Genomic DNA, 24,518 nt, shown 5'->3' on the forward strand with positions numbered 1-24,518 from the left:
GCTTATTCCCAGGTGAAGGGGACCTGGGCTCCCCCAGGAGGGTGGGAATAGAGAGCCTGGGGCCTGGATGCCCGGATGCTTGGTCTGGGGTGGGGACCCCCTTGGTGTTTCCTTCCTCTCAATGCCCATTCTGTGTGGGTTCCTGACTCTGCGGGTTCTTTCCTGCTGAAGACAATTCTCTTCCTATCCCAGCCTAGGGTTAGGGGGCTAAGCCCCAGGCTCTGCCAGTTTGGGCCTCAGCCTCATGGGTGGAATTGACCTGCCACCCCCGGACTAGACGAGGGGGCTGAGGGTCAGGGTGGGCATGTGTCATCCCCCTTGACCTTTGGAGGCCAGGACCGGGTGAGGGGCTGTACAGTGAATCTCCCTTTGCCTGGGAGAAGGAATTTAGACTGAGACAATAGGGCCCTGTCTGTTCTGGCTTGGGGGTGGTGCCCCTCAGCCCCCAACAAATGCCATCAAGAGATGGAGACAGTTTTTCCCTTGGCGCCTTGGGCTGCCCCTGCCCTTCTGTGACGGCTGCTTTCTTTCCTCAGCCAATCTGGCCTACTTGGCCTTGACCTGCTCTTGCTTTGTCTCCCGCCCTCTCCCCCTGCCCTCACATTATCCCACAGTCTTGTTAGGCTGAAAGGGGGTGGGATACTGGTTGCTATTAGAGATGGGAACTTCTGATTTGGGGTCCATAATTCAGGGACCTCCGAAATTGTGTAGGTCCTGCTGGAGCAACACTTGGCTGAAGATAAGAAGGTGAGGAAGGCAGGGCCTGTCTACTGAGCCAACCAGCCTGAGTCTGAAGAGCTAGTGGGAGGGAGACTGCTGAGTGGTCCAGCCCCTCTGCATCTTCTCAGCCTGAGAGGCCCACCCACCAGTGTAAGCTGCGGCTGCTGGGGCTGTTGCAGCTGCAGCCTCCTGGACGGGAAACAGGTAGGAAGAGGAGAAGTGGGTAGGTAGGGAGAGGAAGTCAGTGGTGGGAAGAACCCGCATCATTTCACCTTCTGGCGTGGACGAGGGAGGGGGAGGGCTTGAGTGAGGGGTGTCCGGGGTATGCATGAGGGTGTGGGGGAGCAGTGGATGCTTGGATGGGGGTAGAAGGTGTGTATACTTGTGAAGGTGATATATTCTAAGGCAGTGTGCAAGGGATGTGCAGGAAGGCTGGCCAGGAGCATTTAGAGTGGTGAGCCTGGCTGAGGACGGAGGGACCATGACTGGCAGGGCACATTGGTTAGGTGTACAGGCCACTGCAGACCATGGGAGTGGCTCGGGAAAGTCAGTGTCCTGACCACCAAGCCAGATTGCTTTAGGAGGGCCTCACCTAGAGACCCAAGGAGAAGGGAAGAGCTCCAATAACCGCTTGCCTGCAGCCCTCAGAGTGAAGGAGCCATGGGGCTCTGGGCTGAGATGTGCGTTTCCCTACGAGGACTCTCGTTCTTCCTGGTGCTGATGACAGGCGAAGGGGCCAGAGGAGGATCTTTCAAAGAGAGGTGACAGCCAATGGGGAGGGTTTTGCTGGGATGGGGTTTGCCATGGGACAGAAAATTGAAAGTTCAGAATGAAGGCGAGATGCCAGGGTGGGAGGGGGCGCCTAGTCTCAGCTGTGTGAGGTGCTGAGGGCCCGACACACTCCTCCTCCCTGGTGTGCCTACAGTTTGGGAGTGTGCTCTAAGCAGACGCTGCTGGTTCCTCTCCGTTACAACGAGTCCTACAGTCAACCGGTGTATAAACCCTACCTGACCCTGTGTGCGGGGAGGCGCATATGTAGCACTTACAGGTGAGAGGTGAAGCCCCTAAGGCTCCCGGGTCTCAAAGGGACCCCATGAGGCAAGTTCAGGATGGGTACCTACAGATCTGAGCCTGCTTCCATGTTCTAGGACCACATACCGTGTGGCCTGGCGGGAGGTGAAGCGGGAGGTACCACAGACACACGTGGTGTGCTGTCAGGGATGGAAGAAGCCACACCCAGGAGCTCTCTCCTGCGACGGTGAGGAGGCTGGGACTTCAGGCTATGGGAGGCTTGCTGGGAGCCGGTCCTGTGTCTGGGTCTTAACTGTCTTCTCAAATGGACCCCAGCCGTCTGCTCCAAGCCTTGTCTTAATGGAGGTGTCTGCACTGGACCAGACCAGTGCGAGTGTGCCCCAGGCTGGGGAGGAAAGCATTGCCACGTGGGTGAGCAGGATGGTCCCACACACACATGGGCAATGGGGGTGGGTGCTGAGATGGGGATTGCCCCACTCACCCTGCATCCTGCCTGCCCCCTTGAGCTCTCTCCTCTTTCTGGTAACTAGATGTCGATGAATGCAGAGCCGGCCTTACCCTCTGCTCTCATGGCTGCCTCAACACGCTGGGCAGCTTCTTGTGCAGCTGTCCACATCCCCTGGTGCTGGGTCTCGATGGACGCACCTGTGCAGGGGGGCCTCCAGAGTCCCCGACAAGTGCCAGCATCCTCAGTGTGGCAGGTGAGTGTGGGTCGCCTGTGGGGTGGGCCTGGTCTGTGCCGTGGGGGAGGCCACACTCTTTCTCCTTTGTCCTAGTTCGGGAAGCAGACAGCGAGGAGGAGCGAGCCCTGAGGTGGGAGGTTGCAGAGCTTCGTGGGCGTCTGGAGAGGCTGGAGCAGGTGAGCAGCTGGGAGAGGCATGGGTGCTAGTGTTCCTGGGACTTTGCCAGTATCTTCAAGTACCACTTTTCTTTGTAGTGGGCCACACAGGCTGGGGCCTGGGTTCGAGCAGTGCTGCCCATGCCCCCTGAAGAGCTGCGGCCTGAACAGGTGGCTGAGCTTTGGGGCCGGGGTGACAGAATCGAGTCCCTCAGCGACCAGGTGCTGCTACTGGAGGAAAGGCTGGGTGCCTGTGAGTCCCCTGCTGCTCCTCCTCCATGACTGAAGACCCAGCCTCAAGTCAGCATTTCACTCCTCAAACTCTCCCACTGTCCTGGTCACCAGACTACTTGCATATTGTTGGGTGACTAGCAGGGCCCTCCCTCCTGGCCAGGGAACCCCTCCAGACCTCAGCCACCTTGCCTCTTTGCCATTAACCAGGTGCCTGTGAGGATAACAGCCTGGGCCCAAGCCTGCGTGGATGACGAGGAATGCCCGCAGCAGCTGGGGTCCCCAACTTATACAGAAGCTACGCCTGCTAACCTGGGATCAGAAGATATGGATATCAACCACTGAGGTGCAACAGGCCGCAGAGAACCCCACGTCTCTCTTTCTCTTTATTTTCAGTTGCTTGCTGTTATCCAGATAATAAAAACCAACCACACAAAACTGGATCCCACCCCTTCCTTCTTCCCCCAGTCTACCTCCTGGGTTTTAGGAATGGGTCTAGAGTGGGAGGCAGGGGTGGCCAACGCCACTGGGAGGAAATGAAAATTGGCTCAGAGAGGGAGGTACCTCAAAAAAAAAAAAAAAAAAAAGAGAGAGAAATAAATTAAGCGCCCTCCTCTCCTTCTCCCCAGGGTCAGGCTCTTCTCGCTAAGGCCCCAGGGAGCAGAGAGCAGCTTCTGGCGTCTGCCTCTCCAGAATTTGGTTAGATGGTGCCGGGCCAGGACCCTGAAGACCACTACCTGGGGCAGGGGCGAGGCTAGGGGGAAGCAGAAATTGGCATCTGGAGTGTGCTCAGCCCTGGCATGGGCAGGGATGAGACCTCTGAGTTACACGAGCCAGCCCCATGGTGGGTGTCAGCCCCATGGAGGTGACAGTACTGAGGCAGTCAGTCCCCAGGTGAGCCTGTGAGGAGTGTCAGGTGCAGCTTCCAGCCACAGGATGAGGAGTCCTCACTAGGAGACGAGCCCCATCAGGCTGTGGACTTGGGGGTGAAGGATAGATTGCTCCACAGAACGCAACAGACGAGTCCATTGTCCAGTGTAGGGCGGAGAGGGAGAGAAGGCCACACAAAGACCACTGAGGGACGGGTGGGATGGAATGTCTCCCACCCTTGTATCGGATGAGCCACTTGAGATGAGGGGAGGCAACTGTCCCACAAGACAAGATGGCAGGTGGGGCTTGGAGTGGAGACTGCACCCACGCAGGAGAGTCCAAGGGTGGGGCAGGGAAAGAACATGGAGTGACATTCACTTCAGAAGTTGAGGATTCCAAAAGGAGAGTAAGGAGTGGGGACCCGGGAAGAGGGCCTGGCCCTGCCTCAGACCCTGGGTGGGAGGTACGGGGAGGAAGAAGGGGGTGGATTTCAGAGCCGGGCCTCGCCCGCTCCCCCAGGCTTCTTCAGACAGTCGCCACCACCCAGGCCGTCAGTGGAGATCTCCCGGAAGATGGTGAGCATGGAGTGCCGGACGCTGTCTGCCAGAGCTGGGACGTCATCTGGTGTCAGCCCTTCTGTGGGCACTGGGGGCAGCACCCGCACCTGACAACGTCCTGGTGGGATGAGGACCGGCATCAGGTGTGACCAGCACTCTTGGATCTCGCCAACCGTAGGGCAATCCTGCTGCTGTGCCTTCCCTCCACCTTCCTTGTTCTGGCCAACAGCTGACAAAAACCCCCAGGCCTCTGCCCAGGTCTCTGCCAGGCCCCTGTCTACACTGCAGTGTGCGGCCAGTGTGCAGAACTGTCATCAGTCCAGTTCTGCACACACCAGCGTCACTGTCCCTCAGACCGTAACAGTCCTCTTGGAGAGACTGGTACTACCTACCTGGCATGTCTAGTGGGTACTTAGGATCCCCCCACCTCAGGGACATTCCCAGCCTCCTAATGAACTTCCTGGCTACTCCCTGCCCAGAGGCGTCAATCCTGGCGAGCTTACCAGGTGAGGTGAAGCGTCTTTCCTTTTTGGAGTAGAAGTCTTGATAGGAGGACATGACGATGGGGACGATGGGGACCTGGGAGGAGGGACAGCAGTGAACACACATGTCCTGGGCAGGGAGGAGGGGTGCGGGTGCGGGTGCGGGTGCAGGCAGACGGGCAGATGCTGTGATCACCTGGGCCTGTACTGCAAGGTGGAAGGCGCCTCGTTTGAAGGGCAGCATGGAGCCATTGTGGTTTCTTGTTCCTTCAGGAAAAACCCAGACTCTCACCTGATGGGAGGCCATAAACACACAAGGAGGGTCAATAGCTGCCACGCTGAGAGGACTCAGCACTGACTATTGTGGTTTGAAGCCATTCATGCCCTGGTCCCCAGGTCCCCATCTGAGAAAGACTCACATCCTGGGTAAGCAGGGTCTGAGCCACCTCGGACATGACACTGATGGCGTCCCCTGTGCGCTTCCGGTCAATGAAGATGATTCCTGCCAGCCAGCAGGCCAGCCCAGCAGAGCCAGCCCATAGTAGCTCACGCTTGGCAATGGGCACACAACGATCTGGCAGGACCTCCATCATTCCTTGGCAGGGGTGGGGGATGGGGGTGGATCAGGGCACAAGCAGCATCGTAGGGCACTGCCACCCACCAGGACACCACCCCCACACACTGAAGAGTGGGATGGGAAAGGCCTGAGAAACTGAGGCTGGCACAGGTATGTGCACCTGCTGAGGGCAGACCCACCCCAGGGGAAGGAGGCCCGAGGACAGATAACATCCAAGAGGAGGGAAAAGCAGGTATGGGAGGGGCCAGAAGGCTCTGCTAGAGGACTGGGCCCCGTGAGGCCTCACCAAGCAGGTCGAGGGAACTCTGGTGGTTGGACACAACCACGTAGGGCTGCGTGGGAGGGAAGTGGTGAGCCCCGCGCACCTCCACTCGGATCCCATACAGGTATTTGACGTGGAGCAGCAGCAGACGCAAGATCCTGTGGGGTCACAGCGAGGAGGACCAGTGGGATCCTCTGGCGTCCACTTGCCAGCCTCCATACCCCTACCTATTCCTTGCATTCTGGCCGCCTCTGTATCCTCTCCCCACATCCTTGTCTCTGGGTTTGTGTCTGGGTTCTTTTCCCCTGCAAATCTTCCATTTCCACTCCGTTCTCCCACTCAGGCTCCCTCAAGACCCACCGCTTCTCACCCCTTCCCCTCTTACTTCATGTTCTCGACATTGCGCCCTCGCACAGCACACACGGGGATTGCGAGGATCGCCAGGAAGAGGATCCAGCCGTTGTAGAAGGCCATCTTAAAGAAATACTTGGCACTGGAGCTGCAGAACCACAGGGTGGACAGCAGCAGGAGCAGCAGCAGCAGCAGCGCCGTCCAGGCCCCGGGCCACAGCTCCATTCTGGTCACCTGTGGACGGGAGGAACCAGGTTAACCAGGCACAGTGGGCAAGGCTCAAAGATGTTTCAGGGATCCAGAATGGGGAGGAATCCAGTCAGACAGCTCCTCTCAGCCACCCCAGGACTCTTAGATGCAGACAGACAAGAGCCCCAAATGCACACATTCTCAGGTAAGTGAAGGGGAACAGCAGTGAGCGATGCTGGTTGCTAACACGGTGGCTGGGAAGCACACGGTGGCTGGGAAACACTATGGTTTTTGAGGCAAGTGGACCTGGAACTCTGTAGCCCAGGCTGGCCTCTAATTCATAGCGACCGACACTCCTCTGTCTCCTACACGCTGAGGGGACAGGCATGGGGCACCACAATGTGCTCTGAACAGCTAGTCTATGCACGTACCGTTCACTTCCAATGGAGAGGGACTGAGTTTGTTAAATGCACACCAGACTCGTGAGGACTCTGGGTGAAAAACAGGCCAGTAAACCATCCCATAACACTCGCCCCACCTCCCAGTGCGGGGCCCTGCGCATGCGAGGTAAGAGTTCTACCACCTGACCTAATCTTTTACCCATTCCTTCTGGTTCTACTGGCTTCGGTTAAAGAGACTAATAAAATGAACTTCACTGTTTCTCTTTGCCTTTTATTCTGTGGTTATCAAAAGTTGAAAACTAACCAAGGGCAGCTCCATTCGATGTCTGGTGGACAGCGCTGGTCTATGTGGCATGTTAAACTCTGTGTATGGCCCACACAGTCACAACCTGCACCATTGTTTTCACAAGAAATGGCTCCAGGAAAGAGCTTCACCTCAGGCTACTGGGCTCCTAGGCAGCAGCTCCTTGGACAAACCTAATCCTCCTGTGCTCCCAAACCTGACTACACTGTCACTGCATGGACACACACACACACACACACACACAGCAGACATGGGGAACACTACAAACGCTGTAGTTCAAGTGGCAAGAACTGAGGCTCATGTCACAGATCCAAAAATCTCCAAATGTAGAGACTAATAGTCACACACAAACACACACACACACATCATCCTGTGCTACTGAACCTTACTATACTGTCACTGCATGAACACACACACACACATACACACACATCAGACATGGAAACAGTGCCCGACAAACGCTGTGGTTCAAGTGGTAAGACCTGAGGCTCATGTCACAGATACAAAAGTCTCTGCATGCTGAGACTAATATAGTCACACACACACACACACACACAATATCAAACCTGGTGACAGACACAGTAAGCTCATGTCTAGAAAACTCTCTCCTCCCCGGGTGGAGAACTTTGTGCCCCTATCCCCAACATACCAAGGCGTTTCCACAGACAGGCAAAGAAACCCAACCTTCCCGTCTTCCCTTCTAGCCTCATGGAGGCAGTGAGGGCGGGCAGGTTGTATGAGAGGTCATATCAAGGAAACAGTACAAGGAACTTTTAATGCCTGCCAGGGCAGGAAGAGGCTTGAGCAGGAAGAGGTGCAGGAGAGCATGCAGAACCTGCCTTCTGGGCCCTTCCTCTTTACTCCCCTCTGCTCCACTGCTGGAGGCAGCCTCACAGGTGATAAAAAAGGCAGTTCTATACCTGTCTCTCCATGTAGGCCAAAGGCTCTTCCTTCCTTTTAGAGGAAAGCCTGCCTCCACCCTTACCCCCCAGAACTCCAAACAGTGGGCTTTCTAACTGCTCTGCCCAGCATCTTTGATCCCTGGGCTGCACGCTGCTTGTGGGCAGTGTTGCCTTCTACCCCTCCTCACATGGCTGCCAGAGATGCTGTCACCTCAGTCTGAGATCTGTCTCTCCAAAAGACCTTTCTTGGAAAGTTGACTTGCACTTCTTTGACCCCATCTCCAAAATGATTTACTTCACGTCCCTAGATTTGCCACAAGACCTCCATGCTTCTGCGCTTTTACTACGCTGTTCTCTCTGGCTGGCAGGCCCTGCCTCCTCTTGCCTCACCTAGGCCGGCACCACTTTCCCAATGTCTTTTGGGACCTGAACAGGCCCACGTTTTCATTACAAATTTTCTTGATTGCCCCTGCATATCCCCAGACTGATCGTTAACTACGCTCCTGCCTGCCCCTCCCAAGTGCTGGGACCAAAGGTGTGTGCCACCACACTGGTATGATCAGTGGTTGTCAAGGCCTAAAAATATAAACTTGTGTGCCTCACCCACACATTGTGACCCCGGCACCAGGCCAACCTGTATGTTAATGTGCCTTCCAGGTAAGTATGAGGCTCCATGGTCTTGCCAAGTACTGATGGTGATAACATGCTTTGGGTAAATGCTCACTGGTTTTTTTTCTGCCCAGCTTCCTCCAGACTGTAGGAGACTTCAGGCCAGGGATTCTGCCTTATTTTCAGTGCCCACCAGAAGTAGGTACAGAGGATGCTCAGCAAACCTTGGTGACGGGATTATTTGGCCACAGACACCACCACAGTTGTTCAGCTAACGCTAGGCAGCACAGTTCTTGTTTCTGCTTTCTCTCATTTTGCTTCCACAGTGCCGAGATTTTCTGTGCAAGTGTTCTCAGTGTCATCAATGGCTACCTCCTTTAGGTATATTAACTAGGAAAAGTCACCTCCCCTGCCCCAAATACTGGTGACAGCAAGAAGACTTAGAGCAACCCACTGTAAATATACAGGGCCACAGGGAAGCCACAGTGACGGAAGCCACATCTCGAAGATGCCATCTCACACAGCATGCACAACGGAACCAACATGCCACCATACTTGTCATCCAACGTGCCAACCCTGCAAAGAGTGGGGCACAGATAGTGGTCCATCCATGAATACGGGCACTGTGGGCTCGCCACAGGACAGACTTGCATTAGATGTGACTCAGAATATAAATACAGCCCACGGAGAGAAACAGATGTGAAGAGACAGGTCGGGTGGTCAGCCAAGGAAGAACGGTTCTTTGGAACATGGGTGTTGTGTCACATGCATGTAAGGAATAGCAGACTAGCCTTGGCTACATGTCAAGCTGAGGCCAGCATAAGGTATGTGAAACTGCCAAGGCCCCTAGGATGGGGGATAAAAAAGAAGAAAAGAAAAAGAATCCTTAGCTGGACATGGCGGCATATACTTTTCATACCAGCACTCAGAAGGCAGAGACAGGCAAGCTTGAGGCTAGCCAGGAAGGACTACGTTGAGACTCTGTCTCAAGACAAAACAAAAAAATACTTTGCAGAATTAACAATACTTGTGTAACACTTGGTTTGAAGAAGGGATTTGCCGTTAGACAGAAATGTTTGAAGATCCATAAACACATTGGAATGGCAAATGGGTTAATGAGCACACAATCAATCAATCATACCGACAAGGAATTTACAAAATAAATGGCAGGTGCAACCAGTACATGCCACCGTTGTGCCACATCGATGTGTCGTCACACCATGCAGATCTTTGGTGAGAGCCACACCTACTAAACAGGTTACTGTGGTCACAGGGCGAAAGCCACTGAACCCCACACAGGCAGAAGAACCCTGCACCCTCTGGAACTGAACACCTGTAAGGCTGAGGGACCAAGCTAAGGCAAACGGGAAGCCCCAGGGCAGGTAGGCCGCACGGAAACACCCAACAGGTGAAACATACCAAGTCCTCACACAGGTTTGACCCTGGAGCGTGTCACAAACTGAACTTGGGGCAATGGGCGTGAAAGCGGATAGCTATTCTGATGGGATTTTAAACGTCATTCTCTACAGTCCGTGGAAAGCACAGCACAGGGCTGCACAGCAGCCGGGCAACCTATCCAAGGCGCCGGACCTCCCACAGGCCACTCGTGTGCTAGTGAGGGGCTCTGTGTGGAAGGCCGCTTCCAGCCAAGTGCTGCTTCCGTGCCCAGAGGTTAGCGAGGTTAGCGGGTGCCTGACAGCAATTCCTAGGAAGCAGTCCTGGCCTTCTCACCGCCACCCAGAAGTCATGTGGGGCCAAAACGCAGCAGAAGGGCTGAAGGGAATCCCCTCTTCAAGACTCGTCCCCTTGTCCACACCCCCGTCCCAAATTCCGAGTTCCCATCCTTCCTCTCGCCCGCCTCTGCACTCTGAGCGAGCCCCCCAACCTCGGAGCCAGTTCCCAGCCCTCGTCGCTCCCATTCTTCCGCTCAGGCCCCTCTCCCCAGCCGGCCCTCCCGGCCCCATCTCTCCCCATCCCCGTGCCTCTCGGCCCCCTCCTCCCACAGCCTCCCACCCCCTTCCCGCCCACACCTCAATGGGGCGGGGAGCCTGGGGGACGGGCCCCCTCCCCAGCCAGGCTGCGGCAACGGTGGTGGCGGCTGGCTGTATCTCTGTCTCGGTGTCGGTGCCAAGGGGGCGACAGGATTTGGGGATGTCCTAGCCCCGGCCGATGGAGGGGTGGTGGGAGTGGGAAGCTGGGCCCATATCGGTAGGAATGGTGGGGGGCAGTACCCCCGACACCCTCCCTCCCTCCCTGCCGGCTCTCTGAGGGCCGGGGCTACTGCCGCCGCTATCTCCCCCACCCCTCCCAGCGCCTGCTGACTTCCGGGGCTGGCCAGGAAGTGGGGGTCTATGATGGGCAGCGGGCCTCGCCAATCGCCTCTTCAGAGACCCGCATCTCCTCCCCACGCCTGCCGGGCCTCTCGCTGGCCCCGCCCCGGGGAGCTCAGTGGAGCTCGCGGCCTCGGTCAGCCTCATCGCTCGTGCCACGGTTTCAGCACCGGTGACCCCGGCTCCCTCGCTGCTCTGTTCCTCTGCCTCGTCTAGCTTCGCTCGCACGCTCTCTGAACCCGTTGCCTTTCTTTGAACCCCAGCGCTATGTAACTCTAGGATCCCCAAACACTCCTCCCGCCTTTCCTGTCCCCCATTCAATCACAAACGTTTATGAAGTACCTTCTGAATTCAAGCAGTAGGCTCACCTTTTTCTGCTCAGGCCTCGGGCTTTCCCTGAATAGCTCTCCAGCTTTCTGTCCACTTGCCCTTTGTCCCGGGTCTCCATCTCCTCCACCCACCTTTAGTCTTTAAAGATAAACGAGCCCTCTGACCTTCTCTCCCTTTCAACCTTGTTTGCCTACGTAGTACTTTCCTAGTTCTTCATTCACCCAATCTGAGCCAACCACTCCCGCCCAACACGATCTGGCCACTGGCTTTGGTGGTGTATGCTTGTAACAGCAGTACGTGAGAGCCTCGGGCAAGAGTATCCGAGTTTGAGGCTATAGCTGAGACCTGTAAGAAGCTAAGTCCTATCTTTCGATGGAATTCGAGCAATAAAACACTGCTCCCTAAGGGTGATAAAATGGTGGGATGTGCCGCGTATCTGACTGGCCAAACCCTACTTCCCTCTTCACACTCTGGACGAGTCTATCGTTCCTACCTCCATATTCGCCTCTTCCGCATCTAAACCTCTTCAATACTCCAGCTCCTCGCTTCTCCGTACCTCCTCCTATAGAGTCCCAGCTTCTCACCTTTCTTTATTCCTCAGTCACACAGGTCCTTTATCAAGGTATTGAATAATCCTTAGCTAGCTTGTTCTCGTCTCCCGCCCATGGACACCTTTGCCCTGGGTGATTTACATGGCTTGGTGAAGAGCCCTTGCGAATGCGAGGACTGTTACCTAACTCTGGGCCTTGGGCCACAGTGAGGGTCACTGAGTGCTGGAAAGGCCCAAGCTGCCAGCCGTCCAGCCAGGAAAAAGATCCAAATCTATGCAGGGCAAACTACAAGGAAGGGGCGGATCTACCCCATCCTGCGGCGGGTCACCTAGGGGTCGGCCTCTGCCCTTTGGGCGCTCACTCCCAAGAGGGTGGAACCAGTCCTTTTCTGCGTGTAAGGTTTAGGACAGAGTGGGGGTTCACTGTGGTCTGCTGTGTCACATTACAACGGTGGGCCTTTGGCTCGGTCCTGCTGTGAGAATCACCTAGAGAGGCTAAGTCGTCCAACCAGGAGAGTGGGGTTAACACCGGCGCCACAGACCGACGGCCGCACCATCCACGAGTCGGGCTAACCCCAGCTCTGCTCCCCGCTTCTCCGAGAGGGAGGGGCGGACCCAAGGTCTTCCCTCTACGTCACCCAAGGAGGCCGGAGCCATCTTGAACCCTGCGACCCTGGTACTTCTGCCTCCCCCCCCCCCCCCCTCCAGCTCTGCACCGGCTCTCCAGATCTCGGCCAATCAGCGGCGGAGTAAACCGCCCAATCAAGCGGAGAGAGTCCGGGCAGAAAGACCCGGATGAGGCCGAGCCGAGGCCTTTGAACCGAAGGTCCCGCCAATAACGGAGAGGTTGCCATGGTGACGAGAGAGCGAGTGAAGGGGCGGGACTGGAGTCGACACCGCCTTCGTCTGGGTTGGCCCATTCCACGCCCCCTCCCCCGGGTTATTACGCATGCTCATTCTTCCGTGTCATGCCAGCCAATCATTTGATTTGGAACCATTCGCTCTAAAGTCCAATAGGAACCCGGACATTCTCAGAAAGAGGAAGAGAAAGAAAGAAAGAGGCTTATGGTGGGCGAGTTCTGTAGGCCTGACCCAATCCCTTCTGAGCTTTGGTTATGACTGGCAGTTAAACTGACGAATCAAAGCCTCTCTAGCTGAGTGACAACACCGGCCTAGCTCATTATGACCAATCCCTCGGCAGTGCATAGTTACTGAAGCCCTATCAGCCAATCATCATCGTGCAAGGGTAGGGCCCACACACACCTTTTTCCGCCCCCACTCTTTGGATCAATCGTGTCCTTTGAATCCTATATGATTGGCAGGTACCTCGACCAATAATGATGAGAAAAACTTGAAGTCTGCCCAACGATCCTGGGCCGAAGGCGGTCCTGCTTTGTTGGGGCGTGAGTGTGTGTGTGCCTGTGTGTGTGCCCTGTGTGAGTGTATATGTGTGTGTGCCTGGGGGTACTGAGGGCTACGTGGGGGCGAAGCAGAACTTGCTATGGCAGCAGCAGAGGAAGAAGACGGGGGCCCCGAAGGGCCAAATCGCGAGCGGGGCGGGGCGAGCGCGACCTTCGAATGTAATATATGTCTGGAGACAGCTCGCGAAGCTGTGGTCAGCGTATGTGGCCACCTGTATTGGTGAGAATCCGAGTCAGGGGCTTGGGGTGAGGCGGCGGGGTTCGTCTTTGTGCTGGGGAGGCCGAGAGCGGGGACCATGCAGGTTTTTTTCAGATGACCAGAGGGCATACGTCCCACCCCACCTCCCCACATACATGTAGGGGAGGCCTTAAAGTGGTGACTTGTGTCTTTGCTGATGTGTGTAGATGGGGTGGGGGTGCGGGAACGGTGACGTCTGTGCAGATGAGATATCTTTCCAGGAGGGTCCTATGAGCTGGTGCATGGTATGTTATGAGGAGGGATGGGAAATAGGGGACGCTGCATATTCCTCCATGCGAGACCTGAACCACAGTACCCCGTTAGACCTACCCAGGTGTTGAGATAAAAATAGATGAGAGACTTCAGTTGAGGGGATGTGCCTGTCGGAGGAGGAGGGAAGATCTAGGGACTATGGACCTAGATGTGGGTCATATTAAGATGGGATGTGGGAGGGGGTGGTTTGTCAAACCTGAGGACAATGGCATTGTGTAAGGACAAGATGGAGAGGGTGAAGGGTCATGGAGAGAGGGGTTTTACTGAGCTTGAAGTAAGGAGGAGAGGAACAATGTGGGTGTCTGAAAACCATGGGAGTCTGGAGGATTAGGAGCAAGAATGGAGTTCAGGCTGAAAGGAAACCTGTTGAATTGGGAAGTCAAGTTTGGAGGCAGAAAGGGGAGAGGTTGAAGGTGTGTGTGTGTGTGTGTATGTGTGTGTAGAGGGAGACAGACAGGGAGAGACAGAGAAGAGACACCGGAAGAGAGAAAAGGATCAAATTGTGTGGAGGATGTTGAGGACCCAATGTGAGTACCTTTGAACGCCAAGTATCAAAGGCAAGAAGCTGGGAAAGTCAAGTTAGCAAGTAAGCTAGAAGCTGTTGGGAATACGGAGAGAAATGGAGCAGTAGAGCAGCAGTGCCTGGGAGACGGGAGGTGGGCTTCCATGTTCTGGGGTCTGCAGCTCTCTTCTGTAGTTTGATGTGTGCTTTTTGTTTGTTTGTTTTTCATCCAGTTGGCCCTGTCTTCACCAGGTATGTGTTCATGAGGTGGACTGGGAAACGGAGGGTCAAGGAGCTCTGAGATGCTCTTTGTACTTGAAAACACTTCATATTTTCTTTGCAGTGGCTGGAGACACGGCCAGACCGGCAAGAATGCCCGGTGTGTAAAGCCGGCATCAGCAGGGAGAAGGTCATCCCTCTTTATGGGCGAGGGAGCCAGAAGCCACAGGATCCCAGGTGAGACCCAACATGATGCTGAGGGGAGCTGCAGGCTTCTGTCCCATCCCGAGACAGGGTGTGAAAGGTGCTGACTGCCTCTCTCCTTCCTCTCAGATTGAAAACTCCACCCCGCCCTCAGGGCCAGCGACCAGCTCCAGAGAGCAGAGGGGTGAGTCTCCTTGTCCAGCTGTGTCCCTCCGGTGCCCAAGCCTGTGGGCTTCCCTCATCTTCCCTGCCTCCCTAGGGGTTCCAGCCATTTGGTGATGCCGGGGGATTCCACTTCTCCTTTGGTGTCGGTGCCTTCCCCTTTGGCTTTTTCACCACCGTGTTCAATGCCCACGAGCCTTTCAGAAGAGGCGCAGGTAAGGATTTCCCCAAGTCTCCCCGTGCCCTCTTCTGGCCCTACAGGTTTCTGAAGCTTTCTTTTCCCTTACAGGTGTGGATCTGGGACAGGGTCACTCAGCCTCCAGCTGGCAAGATTCCCTATTCCTGTTCCTCGCCATCTTTTTCTTTTTCTGGCTGCTCAGTATTTGAGCTCTGTCTCCTCCCTGCCCACCTCCAGCTAGAGGAGAATCAGTATTGGGAGTCCTGTGCTGGCCTTTCCTTGCTTTTGGACCACCCGCTTACTTCCATGACCCATCTCTGTCTGCTGAGGCCTCTCTCTCCGGAGGGCATGGCGAGGAGTGACCAGTCTGCTTAAGATGGGAGTGCCTGCTGCTGTGTACTGCTGGCCCAGTAGCACAGACACTCCCAGCCTGGAGGACGGACAGACAGACAGGTGTCCAGTTCTCCCAATCCTTTGCTTTCCTCCAGATTTCTTGATTTGGTGTTTAATGGTGGGCTCTCCCCAACTCCTCCACTTGACTTAATTTAATTTTTCTCTACCCACTGTCTAATATGAATTTTGACTCTTGAAGTGTCTCTTTCCATCCCTCACTACCTCCTTTAATTACAAATTCAAATAATAATAATAATAAAAATAAAGGTGAAACACGTTGCTGGGAAGTCTCTCCAGTCTCTCCCTCCAGGACAGTGCCGCTCTGACCAGCCTGGTATGGCAGGAGGCATAGGGTGAGCCCCTCCCCTGCAAGGCCCCCAGGGATGCAGGAGTGAGGTTGCCTCTCTCCCGCACAGCACACAGACAACAAGCCGGCAACACATCGTGTCAGGTGTTTACTCAGCATGGATCATGTGGGCTCTGGTTGGAGAAGGAAGTGCCTCAAGGTGGAATTGGGATCGTATGTGGGGAAGCTGGTCTAGGGCCATCAATCACACAGGGTCGACCTGGGTGCTCTTACGGTCCCCCGGCACCATTCTCTGGCGTCTCCGCTTCCTCTGACTGATTCAGCTCTGCACGTTCCTCCTCATCCTCCTGGCTTTCTGGGGCCTTCCTGAGAAGGAACAGTGTTGCGGCATTCGGCTGCCTCTCTCTGACAGCCCTCACTTGCTGCCTGGAACCTGCAGGCTCTCACTCACCTCTCCTCACGCCTGGGTTGTCGTTTTCGCCACAGGATAGCCCCGACGAGCAGGGCTACTACTCCCAGGCCTCCCAGGATCCCCAAGGCCAGGGCTAGCGTACCCAGCCCAGACTCACCCACAGAGCCTGTAGGGACATAGGGAAGGTTGAGGGAATAGCTCTAGCACACACCACTCCTTCCTTGTGAACCCAGTCACACGCGGCAGCCATATGCTCCTCTCTGACTTTAGTCCAGTCCCTCACCTTCAGCTGGCCCCTCATCGCTGGTTTCTGGAGGACAAAGAGTGGTCAGAGGGAAAACTTGAGCTCGGGCCCAATGGCTACTCCCCTCAGTTGGTGGAAAAGCTGGACAGGCTTTTGGAAGCACTGAGAAAGGGGTGGCGTGGCTACTGGGGTTCATGTCTGAGTCGGGTAGGGAGATGGCATCTTGTGTCCCTTACCTCAGCCCCCCCTTCCTGTCCCTGGGATTTGGGGAGGGGTTACCTGTGACCCTGATGCTGACAGGAGGGCTTTCCTGAGGTCCGTGGCTAGGGTGGGTGGCCACGCAGCTGTAGGTGCCCTCATCCGCATGCCCCACCTCAGGGAGGAGCAGCACAGGGCTGGGGGCCAGGGGCAAGGGTGCACCCTGGTGGGAAAGAGGACAGACAGGAGACTTAGAAACGCTGGCAAAATGGCTCAGCAGGTTAAGAGCACTGACTGCTCTTCCGAAGGTCCTGGGTTCAAATGCAGCAACCACATGGTGGCTCACAATCACCTGTAATGAGATCTAATGCCCTGTTCTGGTGCATCTGAAGTCAGCTACCATGTACTTATGTATGATAATAAATCTTTGGGACTGAGGGGGCGGGCCGACTAGAACGAGCAGAGGTCCTAAAATTGAATTCCCAACAATGAAGGCTCACAACCATCTGTACAGCTACAGTGTACTCACAAACATAAAATGAATAAGTAAGTTTAAAAAAGAAGGAAGAAAGGAAAGAAAGAGAAAGGAAGGAAGGAAAACCCTGTGCACACATCCTGGACTATTCATCTCCAGAGCCAACAGCCTGCCTCCCAGCCTGCCCCACCCAGCTCTCAGGCTGCCTTCCCCACTTTAGCCCTCCGCCTGTCATTCCTAGCTCTCCTAGTCACTCACATCCTTTATCCAGTGGACCTGAGGAGGGGGCTGGGCAGAGATGGCACAGGTCAGGGTCACAGTCCCACCAGGAGCGACTATTCCACCTTCAGGCTCAACCAACAGCTGAATGCCCTCTGGAGGCCCAGGCTCTGGGTGGGGACAGGCATGAAGTCCATCAGGACACCTGGCAGCCAGCCTGATTGCCCTGGGATTGGCTCTTGCCTCCCCAAGAGCCAGACTGGGCCCTCCCTCCCTACTCACCCCTGATTTGGAGTTGGATGGGGGCTGTGTTCAGGGGTCTGCGCCGGGGAAGGCCCAGGTTGAAACTGCAGGAGAAGGTAGGATGGGTGGTTCCTCCTTGGGTGGGGATCACTGTCAGCTCTGACCGCAGTGTAAAGAGTCCCGTCTCGGGGTGTCTCCTGGTCTCTTCCTTCACGAGTGTTTCTGTGGTGGGTATGATGAGATCAAACACCCATAATGGTATGGAGGGATATCAGGAAGAAGGTAGTTGGGTGCAGGGTACCCTGGCACTCACCTTTGCCATCGGGAACCAGAAGTTTCCCGTCTAAGTGCCAGCTAAGGGTCCCTGCAGGGTAGCTTCCCTCAGACACACATGTCCCCACCTGGAGAAAGAATGGAGGCCTCACCGTCTGACTCTGTGGGAGGCAACATAGGCACACATCTGCATTCAAAGGACCCTCTCTAATTTCTTGGCTTTCTACTACCTTATTAGGGACACTGGCTGTGAGTTCAGAGGCAGGATCCACAATTTCTGGCTTCCCAGGAATCTCTGGAGGGAAAATTCAGTCATAAGCCTGCCTTTGGAGGTCCTCACAACTCAGGCACAGGAGGAAGGGCAGTGGAGATCAGAGGTCCAGACACACCAGGGTTAGGAGTCAAGGGTTGAGGGTACATGAAAGCTTTTTGTTAAAGGCGAAGTGACTTAGCCTGGGACCCTTACGGTAGACTCGGACTCGGTAGTTGGACTTGACCTCCTTCCCTCGCCTGTTAGTTGCCCGACACCGGAAAGTCCCCTCATCAACGATGCCAGTGGCTGGAAGGAGGAGGGAACCATTGGGGAGGATTCGAGCCACGCTGTCCCAGGGGCCTCCCTGGGGAGAGAGGACCTTCCAAGCTTCAGTTCTTCCTGTGTTCTGTGAAGAAGAGAAAAACCTAACCAGACTGGGCCCTCTGGGGATGAGCTGCCTAGGCAGGGTGGGATGCTGGGGACCCTCAAGGGTAGCTCCTGAGGTTGAGTGGCCAGGTGTGTGCGTGTGTGTGGGGAGCTGCTTACCAGTTTCCATTCTAGTTGCTGGGGCGGCTTCTTAGGGGCCCCCTTACAGCTTAGCACAAGTGGCTCTCCAATCCGGGCTGTGATGTTCTGACCACCAGCTACGGCTCCTGGGTGGTAGCATCATTGTGGGAGGGTGGAAGGGGAGAGGTGGGGCTGGGGTGTGTGTGTGTAGGACAGGGTGGGTGAGGGTCTTTGGAAAGTGGTGCCCAGGTTCAAGGGGATTTCTAGGGGCTAGGGAGGTCCTGGGGGTGGGATGGGAGCAGGGCTGCTGAGGGGGAAAGTTGGGGCTTGGGAGTGTCTCACCCCATAGAGCAAGAACCAGCACCCAGGCTCCAGCTGCTGTTCCCGCTGGCATGGTGCTTCCTTCCCAGGCTCCAGGTTCTGTCTGCCCCTCTTCCCGCTGTGGCCACTGCCCTAGGTGGGGCTTGTACCCTCTACCCTGCCCCCATCTCCCATCTCGTTCTGTCAGAGAATGCCAGGAATCTGTGCTTCTGGGACAAGAGTCCTTCAGGTACTAGAAGCAATCTCACCCGACCTGAGGACACTGGCAGCCTCTGGGCACTGCCTCTCCCTGGAGTAAGGTTCTACACCAATAAGGACCTCACTTCCTTTAGCCCACCGAGTTCCATCATGAGTGCCAGGGGTTCACTAGTGGGCAGGTTGTTAGGCAACATGGTTCAGTCTGGTCTGTTGTCACTCTGGGTACATCTTTGTTCTGAAGGCTGGCCCCAAACCTGTTGGAGCTTTGTAAGAATTACTCTTTTAGGGGAGTTTTTTTTTTTTTTTCTTTTCTTTTGAAAAAAAAATCTCAACTAAACCCAGGGGAAAAAGAAATATCTTTATTTAAAACTGCAATTTCTTTTTTTTTTCTTTTTCTGTGAATCTATATGTTTACAAGTGAGGAGAGAAACTGGCCCTGGCCCCTGCCTCCCACCACCCTCTTCACTCCCTCAGTCCAGCCTGGGCTTTTGATGGAAGGGGTTCCCCATGGTGAGTCTTGAAGATCCTGAGGATGTCTGAGGGGGGTCAGATAGAAGGGTTCAGGGCTGAGACTTTTTTAGCCTTCCCTCATACCTGGCTTTCTGTGACCGCCCTCTTCTCCCCACCCCCTTGATTTTGGCATGAGATTAAGAACTGAACAGAAACACGTATTTCTGGGAAACTGGGGGAGACACAGATAGAAGCACCCAGCCCATATTTAGCGTATTTGGCAAGAACTCCCCTCCCCGATCAATCTTTTCCACTCTGCAAATAGTTTAAAAAACAAAACAAAAGCCTTTTGACTTTTTCAAAATCACTGAGTTCAGTCTAGCCTTGCCCAAAGGTTACTGGGGAGGTGAGGGAGGCAGGAGGCTACGGGGCTTCATGCTCCATATGAAATACAGCAGAGATCTGCCTGCACAGGCTAAGAAACCCAAGTGTCCAGGCTGAGAACCTGGTATCCTACAAAATCCAATTCCCCACTGGGAGGCTGGATCAAGTAGCCACCACCAGTTCTGTCTGTTCTCTTACTAGGCCCCTTTGGCTCTTACTTCTCGAGTGGGTAAACAAAAATAAATCAGCATGTTTATTTAAGACACACACCCACACACACCCACACACACCCAAAACCCTACTTCTTCAAACTATATTAAAACTTAAGGATCACCACTACCAACAGAAACAATTAAAAAGAAATACAGATTCAGGGTTTCTTTTCTTAAAAAACAAACAAAACAAAACAAAAAGTCCAACTCCAAAGCCTAGGCAACAGTTTTCTAAAGTAGCAGAAACTCCCTCCGAGGTAGATATCCGAGTCAGACACTCTTGTCCACCGAGCGGTTCTATTGGTTTAAGATGAGCTGCGTATGAGGTAATAAAGCCGTCTGGAGGGGCAGGAGGTGGGGGTGCATGGGGGAGGGGGTGTTGGCCCAGGGCCTCTGTCCAAGAGTCCCCATTTTTGGCATCTCTGGGTCGGGCAGGGCTGACATCTCCAGATTCCAGAGTATGTAAGTGGGGTGGGGAACAGAAGTAGGGGGAGTCCAAGACAAACACAACTGGTGTTAGGTTGTAGATTTAAGAGACATCTGAGAAACAGGTATCTGGTTTTGGTGAGAGGTGAGAAGAAAAAAAGAAAGAAGAAATGGGGACACCCCACTCTCCCTGCCATGTTGTCAGCACCCCAGCACCAAGCGTCTGGTCGGGGAGGGCACAACCCCAATGGCCCTCGGCTTTGTGCTTCTGTGGGGTTTGTCCTCTAGATGCCCAGAGTCCTCAAGAGTTGCCTGGTGGAAGCCCCCAGCCCCGTGACCTTGAGGGGCAAGGTCAGTTGGAGGTGTCAGAGTGAACACTTCCTGGTCCCTCTGTTGGGGAGGTCACCGAGGACGGGGTCACAGCCTCCTGCCAGCCACCATTGGCCTGGTAAAAAGAGAATGAGAGTCAGAATGGGAAATCCCAGTGTGGGGGTCACACTCCCACCCCGGTGAGAGCCAAAAGCTGGAGGCAGCGAGGCCCTTTGACCCACTCACCCGAATTTCTCGAGGACTGTATATCTGACCTCCCCCAATGTTATCCCCGTAGCTCCCTGGCCCCATCGAGTGTCGGAGTGATTCCACCTGCAGGTTACAAAGAAAGGCATGACCCACGGATGCCTCAGAGGGGGTCTTGTGTGTTTGGGGGTGGGGCAGGGCACGCACAGCTCAGCAGGAAAAGGGTGTCTGTCAGGTAAAGCCTCCTGATCTGAGCTTGATCCCCTGAACCCACCTAAAGATGGGAGAACTGACCACAGAGCTGCCCTGTGATACTGATGTGTGCAGTCGCACATATACCCACCGGCCTGCCCTCCCCATCATGCACGCAGCAATGAAAGAGAAGAGAGGAGCTGGGCCTTCTGACCTGGGAAGCAGGGTAGGAATCTCCATTGAGCCCGGGCATCCCCAGAAACATGTCTCCGGATCCTGAGAGATTGAAAGAGCCGCCAGAGCCTTTCGAGGGCAGAGAGAGAGAGAATCAGAGAAAAAGCACAGGGCCCTCTGATGGGGGACAGGAGGGAAACCCAACCCTGAGCTTCCAGAAAGCTCACTCTCTGGGAATAAACTTGGAGTATATGCAGATTATCCACAGAACAGCAGGCCCTCCCTCACAACAGGCTACCCCTTGACATTGCCACCCCATCTTAGCCTGGTCTCCCCCCACCCCACCCCAAAGTCCTCCTTGCTATCATCCTGCACAGACACAAGTGGAAGCAAAGGCAAGAAACACTCAAATGAGCCAGCCAGTGTGGCAGTGGGCTCCACCTGCGGAGGAAGGGGGCGTTGGAGAGCTGGTGCGGCTGTGGCCCCCTTGGGCAACTGACACGGCTGTCTTCACAGCATAGATGTTCGCCTCCTCTTGGAACTTCCCAATATTCTTCTTGTAGCGGATTCGCTTGTTACCGAACCAGTTGGAAACCTGCAGTGTCGGGCAGAGAGGGTCAAGTGGAACCTTGTCTTGGGGACCCCTCTCCTAGTAACATCCGAGAACCCCCGAGTACCTGAGAGACGGTGATGCCACACTTCTTGGCAAGCTCCTCTTTGGCCTCCTCACTAGGATAAGGGTTGCTCAGGTGGGAGTAGAAATATTCATTCAGGACCTCAGTGGCCTGTTTGCTGAAGTTCCGGCGTTTCCGTCTGCAGAGAAGCACGGAGCATGTCAGAAACTCTAGCATCATCATAGCGCCGCCCTTCTGGATAACGGGGCAGCCCAGGGGTCTTGGAGCGGTACGGGAGGGAGGGACGGGGTTCCTGAGCCCGACCTGGCATCCAGGAAGCGAGAGCGCAGGATCATGACGGCCTCACAGGTGCTTTGCTTCAGCTGCATCTGAATGGCGCTGAACTTTCGATGGATGATGCTAACCATGCGTTCCATCTCCTTGGGGGCGACCGGGCGCGTGCGGCTCTGCTCCCTCAGCAGGTTCATGACGTGAGTTGTAAACTCATTGCATGCCTATTGGAGCAGGTAGGCTGTTGAGGAGGCCCTGTGGCTTGGGGCTTCTAGAGTCCCGGGTGTGGGGGGGCCCTTTTTACTCTCGGGTCCACCTCACCTGCTCACTCGCTTGCCTCCCCTCACCTGCTCATACTTCTCCAGTTCTGAGTGGTAGATGTGGCGGATCTGGGCAAGCTTGCTGCGATAGTCTGAGTGTTCGATGGAGTTGTCCGGGGATACGCCACCACCAGAGGCTGCGGCGGCTGCAGCAGCTGCTGCGGAGCCGCCCCCTTTCTCGGGTCCAGCCACACCTTCTGCCAGAAGCATGTTGTCCAGGCGCATCAGCTGTGGGTCCACGGGCTCCTCCTCTTGGGAGCTCCGAATGCTAAGGCCTAGCAGGCAGGCAAACAGACTTAAGGAACCCCTCGCCCCCCACCCCCATCCCCGGTCAAAGCTCCATCCTCAGTCCCAGGGCTCCAGGGCTTCCCCTCCCCACTTCCTTTCAAGCAACCTCTGTGGCGCTCAATTTCCTCAAGGCTTCAAGTTGTCAAACTCTGAGCCCTAAGGCAGAGTCCTGCTCCCAGAAGTGAGCATCAGAGGGGACACCTACATACCAGTTTTCTCCTTGATTTCACACAGAACACTAAACAGGGCAGGTTTCATTCGGTGACAGTTTAGGGCGTGTTTCCTTAGGAGGAACAGGAGGAGAGAAAGGGTTCAGGCGGCAGGCAGGAGAAAGACCAGAGGGGTGCCAGGGTACAAGGTGGGGGCATAATCTGCGAGGGGGTTAAGTGGGAATCGGGGTAGAGTGGAGTCGGAGGGATAGTTGAGATCAGCTGCCATAGCTTCGGGAAGCAGCAGGGTCACAGGAAGCAGAAGATGCAGGCAGTGGGGCTAAAGTCACTATGGGCGGGCTGAGGCTAAGAGGGATGGTTCAAGCAAAAAGATGGAGCAAGGATCTAGAGATGACTGAAGAAATAAAGGTGACTAGGTAGGTTGTGGAGTAGGGAACTGGAGGCTGTCAGTGTGAGGCGGTAGAGGGCCTGGGAAGGGGGGTGGGGGTGCCCTGCCACCTGGGAGTTCAGTACAGAATGTGTGGGCTGAGCAGGGGGAAGGCTGTTGAGGACTCTTGGAGGCCCCGACCTCCGTGGAAGGGAATGTGTGGAGATCCTGGATCCGTACGCGGAGAACGGGGTGGGCTAGCCGGTTAGTTAGGGAAGACAGCTTTGGCTGAGAACAGTTTCTAAGTCTGGGAGCCAGGACATGGGCCAGAGTTGACTGTAGGGGTCAGCAAAAGGTTAGGAGGGAGTGAGACCACCTGGGGTTCGCTCTGTGGAGGAGGTTTTAGGGCCTAGGGGCAAAGCAAGCTTTGAGAGAACACTAGAACTAAGGAAAGAAAAGAGTTGCAAGATCCAGAGAGGGCCCTGGGGGAGGGGGGCTTGCAGAGGACTCAGAGCAGTGAGCGGGGTCCCGGGGTGGGGGCACTCACTTGGCCTGGGCCTCGTCCAGGCTCTGGTCCGTGATGGTCATTATCTGTTGCAGAATGTCCCCGATGTCTTGCTTCCCTCGGCCTCCCGGGACCCCCCCACTTCCCCCACCGGGGTCTCCGCCACCGGGAGGCTCGCCAGGGCCCCCGGGCTCCGCACCTACCAGCCCCAGACCCCCACGGCCCCCGCCCGGAGGAGGCGGCCCCAGCAGCCGCTCGTCCATAGCTGGGGGGGGGGGCCTGAGGCCCCCTCCCTGCTCGCCCCTCCCCCCGCCGGGTGACTTCCCCCCCAAACTCGCTGGGGCCGCTGCTCCCTCCGCCCCAACCCCGCCCGGCAACCCGCCTCCCGGCTCCCCTCGGGGGTTCACCCCGGCACTGAAGGGGAGACCCGGGGTGCCGCCTGGGCACCCCCACAGGAGACCCCGGCCCCCGGCGGCGGAGAAAATGGAGCCGGCGAGAGAGAGAGAGAGGAGGCCCAAGCGGGGGTGTGTGTGCGAGAGGAGGGAGGAGGGAGAAGGGGGAGCGAGGGAGGCGGCTGGGGGAGGGGAGCGGGAGGAAGAGGAGGGGAGGAGAGGAGGAACGGGGAGGAGCCGGGGGCGGGGAGACGCAGGCGGCGGCGGCGGGTGGAAGCGGGGAGCGGCCGGGTGGCCGGGGAGAGACTGGGTTGGCCCCGGCGCTGGCCGAAAGGGCGCTAGGGTGGGTGTCTCGGCCACCTGGGTTCCGAGGCCATGGTCGGGTGGTGCGGACTCCGGCCTCTGGAATGTTCTCCGACAGCTCGGTTCATATTTCTTGTTC

At 55.9% G+C, this 24,518-nt stretch overlaps 5 protein-coding genes across 9 annotated transcripts; 2 read left to right on the forward strand and 3 right to left on the reverse strand.

Annotated features, from left to right (window-relative positions):
• The first annotated feature begins 67 nt into the window (after nucleotides 1-67).
• Nucleotides 68-3,118, forward strand: Egfl8 (EGF like domain multiple 8). Its single transcript, XM_029471072.2, has 9 exons — nucleotides 68-924; nucleotides 1,362-1,481; nucleotides 1,646-1,768; nucleotides 1,869-1,978; nucleotides 2,068-2,163; nucleotides 2,283-2,453; nucleotides 2,529-2,611; nucleotides 2,690-2,843; nucleotides 3,032-3,118. Exons 2-9 carry the CDS (start codon nucleotides 1,381-1,383, stop codon nucleotides 3,073-3,075), a joined length of 882 nt encoding a protein of 293 aa, XP_029326932.1. The 5' UTR covers nucleotides 68-924; nucleotides 1,362-1,380; the 3' UTR covers nucleotides 3,076-3,118.
• A 50-nt stretch (nucleotides 3,119-3,168) lies between these two features.
• Nucleotides 3,169-12,170, reverse strand: Agpat1 (1-acylglycerol-3-phosphate O-acyltransferase 1). Of its 5 annotated transcripts, none has more exons than XM_021186008.3 (7): nucleotides 12,022-12,170; nucleotides 5,955-6,154; nucleotides 5,594-5,727; nucleotides 5,150-5,325; nucleotides 4,927-5,022; nucleotides 4,752-4,827; nucleotides 3,169-4,366 (listed from the first exon to the last, which is right to left on the reverse strand). In XM_021186008.3, the coding sequence occupies exons 2-7, from the start codon at nucleotides 6,143-6,145 to the stop codon at nucleotides 4,182-4,184; spliced, it is 858 nt and encodes a 285-aa protein (XP_021041667.1). In that variant the 5' UTR covers nucleotides 6,146-6,154; nucleotides 12,022-12,170; the 3' UTR covers nucleotides 3,169-4,181. The 5 variants fall into 5 exon arrangements, with proteins under 5 accessions (XP_021041667.1, XP_021041669.1, XP_021041664.1 ...); XM_021186010.3 differs by lacking the exon at nucleotides 12,022-12,170 and adding an exon at nucleotides 11,570-11,759; XM_021186005.3 differs by lacking the exon at nucleotides 12,022-12,170 and adding an exon at nucleotides 11,479-11,758.
• Nucleotides 12,171-12,835: 665 nt separating this feature from the next.
• Nucleotides 12,836-15,401, forward strand: Rnf5 (ring finger protein 5). The gene is made up of 6 exons (XM_021186012.3): nucleotides 12,836-13,176; nucleotides 14,203-14,221; nucleotides 14,313-14,425; nucleotides 14,522-14,576; nucleotides 14,652-14,769; nucleotides 14,844-15,401. Exons 1-6 carry the CDS (start codon nucleotides 13,037-13,039, stop codon nucleotides 14,939-14,941), a joined length of 543 nt encoding a protein of 180 aa, XP_021041671.1. The 5' UTR covers nucleotides 12,836-13,036; the 3' UTR covers nucleotides 14,942-15,401.
• Nucleotides 15,402-15,573: 172 nt separating this feature from the next.
• Ager (advanced glycosylation end-product specific receptor) lies at nucleotides 15,574-18,800 on the reverse strand. The gene is made up of 11 exons (XM_021186419.3): nucleotides 18,599-18,800; nucleotides 18,296-18,402; nucleotides 17,963-18,155; nucleotides 17,727-17,791; nucleotides 17,537-17,624; nucleotides 17,263-17,445; nucleotides 17,020-17,150; nucleotides 16,368-16,509; nucleotides 16,128-16,154; nucleotides 15,884-16,010; nucleotides 15,574-15,798 (listed from the first exon to the last, which is right to left on the reverse strand). The coding sequence occupies exons 1-11, from the start codon at nucleotides 18,648-18,650 to the stop codon at nucleotides 15,702-15,704; spliced, it is 1,212 nt and encodes a 403-aa protein (XP_021042078.1). The 5' UTR covers nucleotides 18,651-18,800; the 3' UTR covers nucleotides 15,574-15,701.
• A 1,172-nt stretch (nucleotides 18,801-19,972) lies between these two features.
• Nucleotides 19,973-23,962, reverse strand: Pbx2 (PBX homeobox 2). Its single transcript, XM_021185859.3, has 9 exons — nucleotides 23,727-23,962; nucleotides 22,852-22,925; nucleotides 22,382-22,629; nucleotides 22,068-22,258; nucleotides 21,807-21,942; nucleotides 21,571-21,724; nucleotides 21,170-21,258; nucleotides 20,803-20,889; nucleotides 19,973-20,692 (listed from the first exon to the last, which is right to left on the reverse strand). Exons 1-9 carry the CDS (start codon nucleotides 23,945-23,947, stop codon nucleotides 20,600-20,602), a joined length of 1,293 nt encoding a protein of 430 aa, XP_021041518.1. The 5' UTR covers nucleotides 23,948-23,962; the 3' UTR covers nucleotides 19,973-20,599.
• Nucleotides 23,963-24,518: the final 556 nt, after the last annotated feature.

Source organism: Mus caroli, unplaced genomic scaffold (assembly GCF_978045245.1).
Source record: "Mus caroli unplaced genomic scaffold, Mus_caroli_1 scaffold_18, whole genome shotgun sequence".
NCBI lineage: Eukaryota > Metazoa > Chordata > Mammalia > Rodentia > Muridae > Mus > Mus caroli.

What these genes read in the sequence shown, in the direction of transcription:
- Egfl8 (XM_029471072.2), top strand. Translation starts at nt 1,381, where the DNA reads ATGGGGCTCTGGGCTGAGATGTGCGTTTCCCTACGAGGACTCTCGTTC. An exon ending in GTCTGGAGAGGCTGGAGCAG is followed by an intron (nt 2,612 to 2,689) that starts GTGAGCAGCTGG and finishes TTTTCTTTGTAG; the next exon opens with TGGGCCACACAGGCTGGGGC. An exon ending in GGAGGAAAGGCTGGGTGCCT is followed by an intron (nt 2,844 to 3,031) that starts GTGAGTCCCCTG and finishes GCCATTAACCAG; the next exon opens with GTGCCTGTGAGGATAACAGC.
- Agpat1 (XM_021186005.3), bottom strand. An exon ending in CGCAATGTCGAGAACATGAA is followed by an intron (nt 5,728 to 5,954) that starts GTAAGAGGGGAA and finishes GTGACCCCACAG; the next exon opens with GATCTTGCGTCTGCTGCTGC. An exon ending in AGACCCTGCTTACCCAGGAT is followed by an intron (nt 5,023 to 5,149) that starts GTGAGTCTTTCT and finishes GCCTCCCATCAG; the next exon opens with GTGAGAGTCTGGGTTTTTCC.
- Rnf5 (XM_021186012.3), top strand. Translation starts at nt 13,037, where the DNA reads ATGGCAGCAGCAGAGGAAGAAGACGGGGGCCCCGAAGGGCCAAATCGC. An exon ending in CAGAAGCCACAGGATCCCAG is followed by an intron (nt 14,426 to 14,521) that starts GTGAGACCCAAC and finishes CCTTCCTCTCAG; the next exon opens with ATTGAAAACTCCACCCCGCC. An exon ending in GCCTTTCAGAAGAGGCGCAG is followed by an intron (nt 14,770 to 14,843) that starts GTAAGGATTTCC and finishes TTTCCCTTACAG; the next exon opens with GTGTGGATCTGGGACAGGGT.
- Ager (XM_021186419.3), bottom strand. Translation starts at nt 18,650, where the DNA reads ATGCCAGCGGGAACAGCAGCTGGAGCCTGGGTGCTGGTTCTTGCTCTA. An exon ending in CTACCGAGTCCGAGTCTACC is followed by an intron (nt 17,792 to 17,962) that starts GTAAGGGTCCCA and finishes TTTTCCCTCCAG; the next exon opens with AGATTCCTGGGAAGCCAGAA. An exon ending in CATCCAACTCCAAATCAGGG is followed by an intron (nt 17,151 to 17,262) that starts GTGAGTAGGGAG and finishes GTCCCCACCCAG; the next exon opens with AGCCTGGGCCTCCAGAGGGC.
- Pbx2 (XM_021185859.3), bottom strand. Translation starts at nt 23,947, where the DNA reads ATGGACGAGCGGCTGCTGGGGCCGCCTCCTCCGGGCGGGGGCCGTGGG. An exon ending in CTGGACGAGGCCCAGGCCAA is followed by an intron (nt 22,926 to 23,726) that starts GTGAGTGCCCCC and finishes GTTCCTCCTAAG; the next exon opens with GAAACACGCCCTAAACTGTC. An exon ending in ATTCCTACCCTGCTTCCCAG is followed by an intron (nt 20,890 to 21,169) that starts GTCAGAAGGCCC and finishes TGTAACCTGCAG; the next exon opens with GTGGAATCACTCCGACACTC.